At 30.5% G+C, this 15,956-nt stretch overlaps 1 protein-coding gene across 15 annotated transcripts in view; it reads left to right on the top strand.

Annotated features, from left to right (window-relative positions):
* The window catches only part of LOC134706602 (cordon-bleu protein-like 1), a 69,366-nt gene that overhangs the window by 39,131 nt on the left and 14,279 nt on the right, over nucleotides 1-15,956 (top strand). For 13 of the 15 annotated variants that reach the window (XM_063565683.1, XM_063565680.1, XM_063565682.1 and 10 more), the window contains 3 exons: nucleotides 1,329-1,547; nucleotides 5,980-6,223; nucleotides 12,580-12,802. In XM_063565683.1, coding sequence (XP_063421753.1) covers nucleotides 1,336-1,547; nucleotides 5,980-6,223; nucleotides 12,580-12,802 — 679 coding nt within the window. In that variant the 5' untranslated portion in view covers nucleotides 1,329-1,335. Of the gene's footprint in view, nucleotides 1-1,328; nucleotides 1,548-5,658; nucleotides 5,920-5,979; nucleotides 6,224-9,296; nucleotides 9,451-12,579; nucleotides 12,803-15,956 lie in introns of those variants that run through there. The other 2 variants (XM_063565689.1, XM_063565690.1) reach the window with 2 other exon arrangements.

Here is a 15,956-nt window from a genome sequence, read left to right as displayed (position 1 = left end):
TACTAAAACAAGATTTAAATATCTTCTCCTCCAAGAAAAATGATACCTGTTTTGAACAATAGTCTTATTCATGACTTTGTATAATTGAAAATTAATATTGTAGGTGATTTAGTACACACATTGTAAGGACCTGCTGACAAGGACAGGTTAATCGTGTATACATAACAAGGACATATATGTGTATATTCAATGAGCAAACAGATTGTTGTGTCTTTAAATATTTGATTTATTTTTAAATGCTCCACTTTAGGATAGGTGATGGTATGCTAAGATTTAAAAAAACGATTGTAAATGAAAACTGTATAAGAAATTTAATTTAAACATCAATCTATATTTCCAAATAAGGAAGGTTGTCAAGTTGTTAAGTCTATCAGGAATACTAATAAAATTGAAAATGGAAATGGGGAATGTGTCAAAGAGATAACAACCTGACCAAAGAGCGGGAAACAGCCGAAGGCCACCAATGGGTCTTCAATACAGCGAGAAAATCCCACATCTGTAATCATGCTTCAGCTGGACCCTAAACAAAATTGTGTAATAGTTAAGTAATACACATGTTCATTTTTTATCCAAAAAATATTAAAAAAATACTAAGTTAGTGTTATTTTGAAGTTAACTGAATATGCTTTAAATGGAACACTCAGCCAAATAAAGAAGAAAAAGGGTTATATCGCTTATACATTGTACATAATACTTCAAAGACAACCCTACTGTTGCAACAAGTAATGACACAAATTGTAGAAAATATTGAATATGTCTATTTTGGTATTATTGTGTTGCTTAGATATTGTTTCATTAAGATTACGACCCACTAATTGCTCTCTTAGTGGCACGCTAGCCCTGAGTGCTGGAGGTTGTGGATTTGATCCCAAGATGTCTCAAACTGGAGACCTATAAGAATTAGTAATTTATACTTCTCTACTTAGTACATGGTATTTTTTGTAAGAACAGAGGTTTTCTTTGAGTGAAAATAATGTGGGATGCTATGGTGACATGTCCTCCTGTAGACTGTTATGACCTAGCAAAGCTGCATATAAAAAATCAGGATCAGCATGTCATCCTAGGACTTAATTTGGGTTTATTTTCATATCACATTACCATTTTTTTTGTCCTAAAGGTGCCCTTGGATGTTCAACAGCCATCTATCATCATCATTGACTTAAATACAGAGCTTTAAATTATATATATTATAAGAGAGATAACTCTGATTGAAAACTGAACTTCCAAATACCAAACTAATTGATGTGAAGATATATAAATATATATATATTGAGCGATTTATGTGTTATATGAACATAACATAATAGATTTCTTTTTATCTTTTTCAGTAGGGCAATGAGTTCCCTGAGGAAGGGGGCTCCTCCTCCCAGAATGAAAAAGAAGAATTCTGACGCTGCTGTGATAAGTAATGGCAATGGAAGTACTTCACTATATTATGCAAATGATCCACCAGATGATGAAAACATGAATGAAATAGCTGATGAGAATGTAGAATTAACAGTACTATTGCCAGAGGGGAATGTCAGGGATACAAGTGTCAACTCCAAGTAAGTTTGTACCTAACTGTAAAGGATATTTAGATGATGTAAATAAACTCATCATTGATACCTATATTTAAATTTTGTATACCAGAACAGATTTTTCATCAAGTAAGACTCATCATTGATGCTTGAATCAAAAATGTTGAAATGGCAGTATAAAGCATAAAGTTAAAGAGCATTGGGAACACAGAATTACAAAAGGATTGAGAATTACAAAAGGATTGGCCAAATATAGCTACGGTCATCTATTCCTTAAAGAGTAAGAGGTGTGCTGAAGCGAATACATTAAACAAATATTCATAATTACCTTTGTGGAGGTTAATTTTCACCTTAAGCAACTTCATAGTAAATACATGCACTAAAAACAGACTTAGGAATGTGATCTGTAATAATAAGCATGACCAGTGTTATTGTTTAAACCATTATTCTAGTACATGTACTAGTTAGTAGGTAATATTTGTTTTCTTGAAAGTAATAAAGAACCAGGGTAAATGAGATTGACAATCTATCTGGAAAAAATCTTTTAATAGTACAATAGAATATGTACTGGAGCTGTAAGGAATGGGAGATAACTCTATATGTTTTAAGTCAAGATTATCACCAACACTGAAAAGGAAATCTTATGGGTGCACTGAGTAATTTATAAGTTTCAAATTATAATGTATATAGTATTGATTATTAAGAGTGGGCAGTTCAGTTCAAACAAATTTAAATGGAATTTTATCTCAATAATTTTATTTTTTCAAACCATGTTTAACTTGTAACAGAATTGCAGTACTGTTGTGCAAGTTTTTCAAATGCGGAAGTTGACTAATCTTTTTTTTATCTTTAATGTTATGATAGTTCTTTTTTGTTTGTTATCACTTCCTTACTTTGTACAATAAATGCATCCTTATAATTTTTTATAAGCATTCCAAACATACAGTTATATAAAACCATTAATTGTCAGATATATATATGTAAAAGTGAACAAACAAAACACATTGTATACTGGGGAAAATATGTCATGTGCTGTGAGCAATGTTTTGTATACCCTTGGTTAGTGGTTTGGTAGATGTATAATAACTAGTTTCCTTCAACACTTTTTATCATTATTTTCTGTGATGCTGACATATCAATGAAACTTTTGTCACTCTTGTCTGCGAAACTATGTAAAATAATGACATTCGTGTGTATATGTGAAGTGTTGAGGGATTGATCACCGGGGCGATATCTTTTTGCGCCAAAAAGTAACTCATTTGCGCCACAACTTAATTGCGCCAATACCTCTTTTGCGCCACCTAATTTTCAAAACTATAGGTATCATTTGCGCCAATAAAATAATCATCTAATTGCGCCAATTCTATATTATATTTTTATTTATATATAACAACTAAATGATTGACTAGGTACAAACAGCAAAAAATTCCTCTGACATTGTACACTGAAATTTCAAATTATCCTCGCATCCTAATAAAATTATACCGCTTTCTTGATCGTTACACAATACAAAGTCATCATCTTTGTTTGTAACAACACCAATATCATCCAATATTCTGTAAAATTCTGCTCGATTTTTAGATTAAGCCGGACGCAGTTTTCTTCTCTCATATGCATAGACTGACACACATATTTTAAATCTTTCTTTTGTAAATTTTCTTCTTCAATTTTGTAGATCTCTGAATTTATTATTTTTGAAGGTCGCTCTGACAACACATTGGTTGCTTTTCTTTTACACGCAGTTCTTAAAAAGTTGACGTTCTAATTTCTGGACACTGATAATGAAAATAATTATATTTCTTTTTACAAATGAAAATATTGTATTTTATACTGCCAAATCTGCTATGAAATTTTAATAAAGCGAAATTGTATTTTATACTCGTGTTAGTTGACTTGTATTTGCATTATAATTTTAAGAAAAAATTGTTTTATAGTCTCTCAAAACTCTTTATCGAGTGGCTCTTTTTGTTAACGTTTGTTTTAAAAAGCTGTATATTTTATATGTAACAAGTGGCGAGACTTTAATAAAGTATTTGTCTTCTCTTGTCTTGATATAGGTAAAACATGTAAAGGTATGATATAGGTAAAAAATATTAGCAGGTAAATGTGGCGCAATTTCATTTCATTTATTGGCGCAATTAATACCATCAAAATGAAAGAGAGTGGCGCAATTAATACCTTTTCAAAACTGCAATTGGCGCAAATTGATTCTGCCCGATCACCGTGAGTGAGCCATTTGATCAGATCTTAAGAAAGTCTTAGTATCTACTGGTAAATAAGTCTGATAAAAATTTTACTTCGTTCAATGTTTTATTTTAATGTTTTAGAAATGAAAATGTTTTCAATTTCATTAATTGAATCAAAACTTAAAACTATTAGGATAAATGTGGATTCTTATGGGCCATAAAGCAGTGTTTTCTCAAATTTATTATTTGTAATGGTAGAAACTTAATATAGAATCAGAACCTCAACTATTTTGAGCCATAAAATGACATTAGTTTGACAAAACTGTGTTATCTTTACATAGCCCATGTCCCTCTTAAAAGAGTAGATATATAGTAATGTTTAAAAGAACAAATTGAATATAATGCTTGTACAGGATTAGAAAATTTTAGAAAAGTGCAAACTTTGGAATGCATTTAATCATAACATTAAACATGACATATATAATATTTTATAAATGTAGATTTTTTTCCCCTTTCCATTTATTATTTGGGGGGGGGGAAATCTTTGTTCAAACATATGTTTTCCTATCTAAACTTGTTTTATTTAGTGTCATATGAAATATGAAAACTAAATACCCCAGAGTAAATGTCTTAGGATCACTTCTACAAAGACAGATATCATTTGTCAGGGAGATTATAAATTTAATAAATCATTTGGCTTTGTGTAATCTAAAATTATCATAGAATACCTATAATTAACAATGTTAACACCTGTAATTAGAGAATTGTACACTGTGGGATACAGTGAGATGTATTCACCTGGACAAACCTTTACACACCTGGAATTTCTTATTGAAATCTACACTAGTTCAATTGTTCCTAATTTAGAATTGATTAACTCTTGCTTTGATCTTAATATTAAAGTCTATTCTATATTGATTGATAATCTAAACATATATATAAAAAGAGAGAATTGCACAAAAATATAATCATTTCACAAACAAATAAGTAGAGGTTGAATACATCTAGTAAGTATTTAAGTGAAAAAGTCATATATTAGTGGTATGATTATCCTTCTTAATAACATATTTTTTTTAATTTCACACATTAATTTAATGCACTTTAAAGGACTATACTGGCGCCTACTATAAATCTATAAATCTATTATCCAACATTTATTGCAACTTAATTTCATTATAGTAGTCTCAGTCTGGGCATATGATTATACCAAGATGGAAATGTCATCAATAAAATTGTCTGTATTAAAGAATAAGTTAAAGGCTTTGCTCATTGTTGAAGGCCGTACGGTGACCTATAGTTGTTAATGTCTGTGTCATTTTGGTCTTTTGTGGATAGTTGTCTCATTTGCTATCATACCACATCTTCTTTTTTATAAATTCAATATATAAAAGATGACTTTTTGAAAGAGTTTACAAGATAATGAAATGCTGTAGGCGCCAGTATAGTCCTTTAAAGTGCATGTAGAACCATTACAAATATCTCTAAAGACAGAAAAGGTTTTAAATTAATTGAATAACAGTTAAAAAGAATTAAGCTCTGATATAATAGTCTGTCTTAACCTAAGAAATGATACCTTTGGACTTTTTTTTCAGTTTTTTTTTTAAATCTTCTTGTCTTCAAAGAAAATGTGTTAGAGCCACCCGTATATTAACTGTTGGATGGAAAATTGAAAAATTTTACAAAATTATATAGTAAACTAGGACTAAAGGATCAAGGCAATAAACGTAGTATGATATTTTGTAATAAAATTTAGCACAATCAATCCTATTGTGTAAAAAAAGAATTTTATTTATCATCTTTGCATTTTAAAGTAAACTTAAAAAAATTCTATAGTTTACATTTTTTATAATTTAAATAAACCCACATTAAGGATAATACCGAACAAACCTCATACCATAGGTACATATAAATCTAATTTTGATTTAAAAGAAACAGACTATAACAGATTTACCTGCTCATCCATTGAGGGATCATGTGACCTTACTGCTAGTCAATATGTATACACACACAACAACACCTGAATGGGAATATTAAGAAGGGATGTTATGTGCCTTTGAGGGACCCTTTGATATCTAAGGGGTCAGGATCTGGATAGATTTTATCAAATAGTGCATGGCTAAGGCTATTCTAAAACAACAATGTTTAAAAGGAAGAAGAAAACTCTAAAACTGACTACAGGTGGTTCATGTTCTGACACAGGTGAAAATTCACAGGTAGAGTGTTTCTTTTTATTAATTAATTTTAATTACATATAATAATTTTGTTAATTTCAGCATTCCCATGATGGATTTATTAGTGAATTTAGCAGCAACGAATAAGTTAAGTCCTGCAGGATATACAATTGTGGTTTTAAATGAGGAAACGAGAAAACCAGTGGATTATAAACCAAACCAAACTATTGGCTCCTTGTGTCCTAAAAATATTAATGGAACCCCTAGACATCTTACTCTTCAATTAGCTCCTAAAAAGGGAGATTCAGAAAAGCAACGAAATGTTAAGAATGCTCAGCCCTTTGAGGTATGTATGTAAACTAGAAAATATATAGCTAGACATATGGTTTAATACATGTAGGTATATATCTACCCATTGAATATTCAAACACAGCACAATGAAATAAAAAATATTGGAAAACAATTATGTTGAACAATTGAATGATCATCAAACATTTTGCAGTTCCACATGTATTTTTACATACAATGTACCTTGCTATAAATAGGGAGGTACTTTTAAAAATAATTGTTTTTCTGCCTTGTCTCTGGGACTATTATATTAACGTTAGTATAATAGTCCCAGCTTGTCTGAAACTGGTCCAGCTTTGAACAAAGTTGGCATGTAGACTGTGTTTAAGGCCTTTTGTTTTCATTTAAGTCTATTAAGAATTAAACATGGCTGTTATATGACATTCCTTATTCTGATAAGATCAGTTTATCCAAACTATACCTGTGTTAATTATTATACCTTAGTAAGCAAGTACTTAAATGACCTACAATCTCAACTGAGCATATGAATGCATCTTGACAAGGACCTCCATTGAAAAGAAAGCCTCTTTGACTTCTCAAGTACAATGTATAACATTGAATGTCAGATCTCGGATGCAAAGAATTTTAAAACTTACTTGGTGGAAGAATGTACTATTGTAATACAGGCCACTCTGACTTTTTTTTTGACTGAGGATACATGTATATAATGTCTTAGTTCAAATCTTAGATCTTGTCTATGTGACTTATAATCATAAAACTATTGACTTACATGTAGCAGCCCTTCTTAAAGGGTAGGCTTTTTTTCTGTCTACTCAATCTAGGAGGAATGGATATCGTTACTTACTTACATGTATTATAACCCAGCTATCGGTAGTTGTATATACAAAAAATGTATGTATATCACATGACGAAATAAGATCTGTGTTTTATTGAAGACATTGTGGATGCCACCTTCTATGACTGCTGACAATTTGACTATTTGGTGTAATATATTCAATATCTGTGAGATTGCTGAGATTTAGATACAGGTCATCAGTTTTAATTTAAAGAAATTGGTTTGAAGCTGAGTTTTTAATTTTATTGCATATAACCTTTATGAAGGATATACCAGTCTAATGTGCAAGGATTGTAAAATTTGATATCCTTGCATTACTATATATAGCTACATACTTATTTAAATATGGACAAAAAATTGATATCCAGGCCTGTAACCTGGAATTTCCAGGGGGGGGGGGGGTATTTGGACTCACAAACTTGACTTTAACAGTCATAATTCGAACAGAACGTTGACTTTAACAGTGCTTATTTGTTAGGGGGCGGGAGGGTTCGTGGCTACGGGTATAATATCTACAGAGACATTCTGATGGTTTCTAACATTCTCATGCTAATAACCATGACACATTATTGCATACAGACACGCATTACACAACAAACTTTCACTGACAATTTAACCAAGCAGACATGTATGTACACTGTTAATGTAGTTTATTGGTAATTAATATAGGGATTTATAAATTTAATGAATTTTAAAACTATTCAATTATATACAAAGTTTATGTCTTAAAGATTAGGAGTAATTTCACTTACTTGTAAACTTAGATAAAAGGAAAAATGGATAAGTGAATAAGATGGACTTGGTTAAGTTTAATACACTTTTATGTTAAAGAGATATGTTTATAAGAAATACTAAAAGTTCACTAGAGCATGCTTGACATTAATGATGACATTAGACGCATGATATGATTACTAAAATTTAAATGTGTTGTAATGCATTTTAATGGCTTAGAGTTCTACTCTGTAAAACAATAAATTATTGATATTAAATGGAGATATACAATTGTAAAACATTGTCTTTAATGTTATATCAAAAACTTTACTATAAATAATAATATTATAATTGGGTCATATATGTTTGGTAAAATCTAAATTGCTCAGTCAGGTGATCTATGTTTCCCAAATTTATTTACTGGGTAGTATAAACTTGGAGGAAAAAATACTAAAGGGAAAACATCAATCAATTAGTTAGAAACTTATGCATGTTATGAGACTTGTTGTCTAGTTTCTCTTACCACAGAAATATTGCTTTTAAAAAAAATCTAAAAAACCTTACCAAAATGGCAATGGCAAGCAAAATTATACTGAAAGTCTTTTATTTTGCATGCTATCAATGTCAGAACTCAGTTACTTTTCTTTCTTATATAAGTCTGATAAGAAAACTAAATATTTGTGACATGAATGAATGATACAAGTTGAAAAATAAACACATTTTATATTTATGATGTGGAACAAATTGTCAATTCCAACTAAGAAAAAAAATTGCATTTAGGAGATAATATTTTGTGCGTTGCACAGTGATACACTTTTACACCTTCAGGAAGTTGTGCGACTTTGACACAGTTTTAATGATTTTTAACACCATTTCATGTAAATATACTGCCAGAAGGTGACTATGGTAATCATCTTAATTCACATAATAGTTTCTGCATAATATTGTGACAAGTGTGTGCAGCAGACATGCATGTAATCACTGAATAGTGGGGGGATTTGTAGAACTGCATTAATGTGGTATTTGATGAAAAAACTTCTCAGCCCATCTAAGATGCAAAACCTATAAGCCCAACCTATAAGTTACCACTTGTGTGCCCTTTAGACAGGTGCAGATCCATGATTTAGAATAGAATAGGGCCCCTGGCAAGACAGCACAAGAAGGACTTGTAAAAAGTCTATGTATTAATCATTTATGTACAAAATGTAGCTCTAAAAGTTAAGAAGATTGGCCTCAGATATCATAGATACCAAATGCATAATTTTGCTTGTCATGACCAATTTTCTGGATTTGTCTCTAATGTCAGTTTATTGGTATATCATGTCTATGTTTTTCAGTTTATAAGTTTTAAATTGACTTAAGTCATTTAGTTTGAGATTTTTCAGTGTTCTGATGTTGTATGCTAAATTAAAGACAATATACCTTCCAAGTTAACTTTAAAGATAGTGTATGTGATTTTCATCCCTAAAATTTAGGTTGCGGTTAAGAAAACAGTGTTAAACAGATCGATTAAGTTCAAATTAAATCTTGTGTTATTCACATCTCGATAAAAAGGAAACTGTATCATAGTTGTACAAGATTTTGTCATCGTTAAGTTGACTTCCTGTAGAACAAGAAATGTAAACAAGTAAAATTATCTTGACCACCACAAAACATCAATGACAATGGAATGTATTACTTGTTGTTTATTAGGAGTTGATGACGAGTTTCAAATGGAGGTTAGTCATACTATCATGTCATTTACCCATGTTAAACATGTTGTATTTGGTTTTTATGTTTTTGAAATTCAGTTCAGTTAGGATGTCGCAGGACAGTACCCTTGTTTTCACAAAGTTCTGAACACAAAATTCCTGTTAAAAGTATAAGCTTTTAATTTTATGTCCCACGTATAGGATCTTTGTCATGTACATGTACTTAAAAGATGCTGATTCAATTTTGAAAAATGCATGATTTCTATTGATGGCTTTCAAACAATTTATATTCTGTTTGGGAGGAAATATTAAAGACATTTATTCTGTACATTTGGTTTAAATATGAAATCTGAAGGCTTATTTTACTGTGCAGTTACTTATAAATTTAGTGTTTCAGTTTGATAGAATGTTTGTGTGTTTGAAGTTCAGTTACAGCTATTAGAAAATGACCAATTAATTGGACACCTACAGATCAACTCCATCTTAAATAAATAGCAAGCATTTACACTATATAATTTATAACATGTACTTGTATACATATACATTTTGTACATGTATATTTTTTTCTTTATAAAGGAAGTGTTGCATTTGCATGTATCCAATACATTAAGACTATAACAGTACAAGGAAGTCACAGATTTATAAGGGTTCTTGCCATTGAAGTTCTCTACTTATATCAATTGTTCTTGATCTGTTTATACTGATTGGTCTTATTAAGATAGACTAGGGTAGTGAATCTTGAAACTTGTAATCTTAACTGATGAATGACTACTCTTGACAAAGTTATAAAATGGAATTTCCTTTATAAATATTATAACTCACTTGACTTATGTAATACTGATAAATATTTATAAGTTGTTAACATTCTAAATCATATAAATGAATATAACGGAGGACTGTTGGTTCAGGCTCTGATCATTCTACATCATATAAATGAATATAACGGAGGGCTGTTGGTTCAGGCTCTGATTTATTAATGCATTGGAATTAAAAAAAATACAATTTATAGTACCGGTATCTCAAGGATATTTAACTCTTTTTGAATTGTACAAATGTTATGAAAGTTTAAGCTTGGTATGGACCAGAGAAGTTGAGTAACCTCATTTTTGATGTTGCATCACTAAATCTTTTTAGTCTTTGTACCACTTATACTTGTTTTGTTTCAAAGGGCTGACATTTTTATGCCTCACCAAGGGGCAATATGATTTTTGGTCTGTGCATCCTTTTTTTCGTCCATTACTAGTAGTTCATTTGTCAGTCTTTCCTGCTTCGGGTAAAAGTTATTGGTCAAGGTAGTTTTGATGAATTTGAAGTCCATTCAACTCAAAACACTGTACACAAAATTGTTCCCTGTGATATGATCTCTCTAATTGGAATGCTAAATTAGAGTTTTGACCCCAATTTCATGTTTCACTGAACATAGAAAATGATAGTGTGAGTGGGACATCCGTGTACTAAAGACACATCTTGCTTTTTTGGTTACCATACCAAAAGTTACATTTAGCCAGCAATAATCAATAATGTGCATGTACTATTTGCCACTTTTCATCAAACATAAATCTATCATTATATCATCGTCATACTGTTCTGATTGCCCCCTTAGTAAGTGGATACTATTGTCAAATCTCTTCTGAAATCTAAGATTGTATCAATAAAGAATTGATCATTACCTGTATTGTGACACAAATTTGTTCTATAAGTTTCACAAGTTACAGAACTACCTGTATTGTTTTGACTTTATTGATACTAATGATTAAAAACAATTTATTTTTTAATCAGTTGTATAAACAATCATTATGTACACAATCTTCTACTAGTATATAATGGTGAATGTGTTAAATGTCTCTAAACAAATATTTGGCCAACATTTTGTGGATGCAAGATATATTTGGTGTGGAACATGATATTCCAAACTTCTGTTTGCTAATATTTTTGGTCAATAATTGAACAATTTCAATAGCATGCACATCAATATCAAGAAACAATTACCAATATTTAATGTAGAATTGTGTTTCTAGTATGCAAGCTCTTTATGTGAATTATGTGACAAATAGTTACACAGTACCACTATATACAAGCACTATACTTTTCAGCTGGGACAGGCCTCCTTGGGTGGGATTTTCTCGCTGTAGACCCATTAATAGTGGCCTTCAGTTGTTTTCTGCTCTTTGGTCGGGTTGTTGTCTCTTTGAATCATTCCCCATTTTCATTCTCAATTTTAGTTTCACTGTTTGTGAATGGTTTGAAGTATGCAATGGAATGACATGTTTTGCTGTTTATAAAATTGTACCACCATTAATTACTGATATACTATATTTTTTGTTCACAACAAGGAAGCATATTTCTAGACAACACACAAGTTTAAGTACATGGCAACATTTCATTGGGGATACATTTGTACTCGTAACAAGTGACATGACGCCATATCTATAAGTCATAACTCACATAGGACACTACATATTAACAAGGTGTAGCTGGTGATTAGCAGAAAGGAACTGCTTCTTTTATGCTATGTTACTATGGAATGTCATATGACACATTGTTTAGAGAAGGACCCAGTAATGTTATCTCTTAAGATGAGGTTGTTTTTCACAATATATCTCAACGGTAAATGATAGTTTTATATTTTCTCAGCAACACTAAAATTCTTAGTTGTGGAATCGTACAATGATGATGGCTAAGGTTTTTAGGATTTTTTAAAGCAAAACATTTTACAAGCTATGAACTGCAATGTGTATTTCTATGAATAATAAAAATCATGAGTATTATAAACATTCAGGGTATAGCACTGTCACAGAAATTTCAAAGTGATAAAAGTATTATATAAAATGAGACAACTATAGATATCCACCTAATAACATGGATGAAAGCAACCATAGGTCACCTTACAGCCTTCAATAATGAGCAAAACCCACACTGCAAAGCAAGCTGTAGATGTCCCCATCATAACAAAATGTGCAACAGTTCAAACAAAAAAAGCACCATCAACCAAGATTTATACATGTACAAAACTAGAAACTGTATTTTTTTATAACAAAATTGAGTATATGGCAATGTGTGCAATAGCAGGAATTATCACATGATATTTGAATTATTTTAATGATATTATTATATAGCTATACAACTTGTATTAATCTTCCTATCCTTATTTTGCAGATGACAAAGAGATTTACAGTCAATCTACCTCAGAATCAGAAGAAAGTACTACGCATCAGTCCTAATACACAACTAGAAGTTATACGACAACAGATATGCTCAGAGAAAAATCTAGACCCTTTTCGTTACACATTTCAACTCCCTTCTGATCCCCATAACAATCTGGATATGAAGTTGACTGTAGGAGATCTGAAATCACAGGAAATAAACATGACTGGTGCAGGTAAATTAAATATAAACTGTCCTTATGTTGTGCAGTTACACCAATGTCCCAGGTCAGGGGGAGGGGGGGCTTCAAACAAGTTTAACCCTGCCACATTCTGTATGTGCTTGTTCCAAGTCAGGAGCCTGTAATTCAGTGGATGCCGTTTGTTGCTGTATTTGTAACACATTTGTTTTTTGTTTTATAAATAATTAGGCTATAAGTTTCTCTATAGTCATTAATTACCGTGTCATTTGGTCTATTGTGTAGTGTTTTCTCGTTGACAATCATACCCCATCTTCTTATTTTGATGACTACATATATCCTTTTCATCACTGATCAGTTGTTATATGAATTATACGAAAGGCCCGAAACATTGAGTAGTAAGAGTATAAATGTGTATATTTGTTTTTACTGAATTTCTTATGAGCTTCTAATAGTTAAAAGAACTGAAGACTTAATTTTATGAGTATAATTATCAAATTGAAATCATGCAATCTTTCATTATGATGGCCTTATCAGGACATTCTTAAATCCAGCATTGTATGCATACGAGATTACTATTATAATGCAACATACTAAAGATATACAAAGATTTTGAACTTAAAAAATATCATAAGTAAATAAACCAAATCTTTGAACTAAAGACATTTTTAACAATATTAGATATCCAATATCATGTTCTTCAGAAATTATACTGATATAAGTTGTTTGATTTATAATCACTTGTCCTTCCCTGTAAAAAACCCATTCATTCTAAATTCATTGAAAAATTAGAGGACAAAAACTAATAATTTGTCACCCAGTTAAACTATCAACCAGGTTATTAAGTGTTGAGGTCTTGTATAGTGTTCCTGCCATTTTATAGATTGGTTTATACTAAATAAGTTTTTGTGAGAAGATCATACATGCACTTTACTAGTAGGAAAGTAAATTTGCATTGAAACAAAAACAAAAGAAATGATAAAAAAATGATAATTATGTTTGCCCATATACTGAGAGCCTATATGAATGAAACAACTCGTTAAAAAATCACCTACCCTAATTGTGTCAATAGATATTTAATTTATACTGTCTCATTTGTTCAGAAAAGCTATGGCGTACTTTTTAATATATCGGGAACATGTGTAAATCCCTTCAAAAGTGTCACAAACAAAAACATCTTTTTGACGGAATATGAAATGTTGAAAAGTTATTTGTTCTTGTGCTGAAAGAAAAAAATACATTTATCTGAAAGACTTCCATTAACCCATCACTCAATTTCTATTTACTTTTCTTAAAATTAAAGTTATGGGGCACTTTTAAAGCTGATCTAAAACTAAATCCATTCGGCATTGTGTCTGTTTCAACTTCTCAATATATACAAACCTCTGGTAAGAAGTTAGGTGACAAAACATTAGTCATCTGGTGTTTTTTGCATTATACTTGATTAACAAAATTACAATGTCCCAAAGATATTTATAAACAACAGAAATACATTAGGATAGATAAATTAAGATTGTAGTCAGTATTTTCCAAAAGATGTTATTTTCAATTTATATATAAAAAAAAAACAGTTTTAAAATTGTAACCAATAGTACTTCCATTATTATTTTCTTGGCCTTACTCCTGGATCCTGCTTCTTTAGTCAAATATATATGGTGCTAAAACTTTATTAATAACTATTCACTGGCAAATAAAGTTATTAAAATCTGAACTGTTTTAGCTTCAGATGTAGAATTTTTCTGCTTATTCTTTATCATTGTGAAAAGATCACAAATTAATACTAAACAATTACCATTTTCATAAATTCAGGAAAAGTTTCAAAAAGATATTGCTTCATTAAGAAATGATAAGTACAGGTATACTCAATGTATAGTATTTTTTCAAGTTCAACTTGAGCGAGCTTTTTTGGGAGCAAAACCAGCCATAATGATTAACCCTTTCCATTCAAGAAAATATTCTCACAGTACAAATCTATTTTTTATGTTTGCAATTATCCAAAACAAAATTATCATTGTGTGTTATAATAAGGGGCATGAATGAAATTTTAGAATACAATTTTGCTTACATTAAATAAGTAGTTAAATTGTCAGCGACTCAAGACTTCAAATTTATCATGCATGACAATTTTGATTTGATTCAAGTATGTACTGACACTTTTAAATAGACTTTCACAGAGGAACGTTTATAAATTACTTTTTCGCTGGTAAGTAGGTATAATATTAAATAGATATGCATTAAAAGAGTACTGGGGTGCACTTTTAATCAGATTAATTCATGGTCAAGTATACTGGTCAGGACAATGCACACTATTTTGAGCTGGTTCAGAATTAGAGCACTCTACATTGTGACATTTAGGACATGGAAATTTCAATGAATCATTACTGGTTTTTGGTTTGGCTTAGTTTCCAAAACAGAACTAACAGTTTTCTCTGAGTCACAAGGGGAATTATTTCAGGTCTTATGACAGTAAATAATAAACCTAAATCACAAGCTTGTAATTTTGGGCTTCCTTCTGTAAACCAAAGGTATAAACAAAATTTTTTGTCCCCATTATATTAAATGTAACCCTTTGAAAGGCTCTTATAATGTTTAAGAGACTCTTAAGATTTTGAAGGATCACACATTTTCTGTCCAAATTCCATTTTTCTTGTTAAGAACATTTTAATGTTTGACATCATGCAAAACGTTGTAGGTTGTACATCCTTAGTCCTGGTCAGTAGAAAAAAAGTCATTTGTGTCAGACCTGATGTAAATACTGAATTTGAGTACAAAATTGAAAAAATCAAATATTATCATAAGATGATTAAGTACCTCTACGGAGATATATAAATGAAATATATACTGTATTTTGATCCTGTGATAATTATGTTTTGGTTGGTTGGGTATTAAATATTTGCTATACTGTATAAACCTCTTCTCTGTAAAATGTTTTTATATTTTCTAAAGAAATAGTATATATAGAAATGAAAAGATTAAATGGTGTGGTTAGAAAAAGTAGGACATAATGAAATCTCAACGTTTTATGAAGAATGACTTGAAAAAGAAAATTGTATGCTTTCATACCATGCTTACTGCTTGTATACAGTATGTTAATTCTCTAATAGTTTAATAAAACTTTCAAAACAACTTGTAAGGCATGGATTAGAACGGTTCACTGATGTATTGATTTAATGAGAAATAAAATGACCGA

The sequence above is a fragment of the Mytilus trossulus genome, chromosome 2 (assembly GCF_036588685.1).
Source record: "Mytilus trossulus isolate FHL-02 chromosome 2, PNRI_Mtr1.1.1.hap1, whole genome shotgun sequence".
NCBI classification, from domain to species: domain Eukaryota; kingdom Metazoa; phylum Mollusca; class Bivalvia; order Mytilida; family Mytilidae; genus Mytilus; species Mytilus trossulus.
The sequence above is the reverse complement of the archived record's forward strand: the minus strand, read 5'-3'. Positions and strand labels throughout refer to the sequence as shown.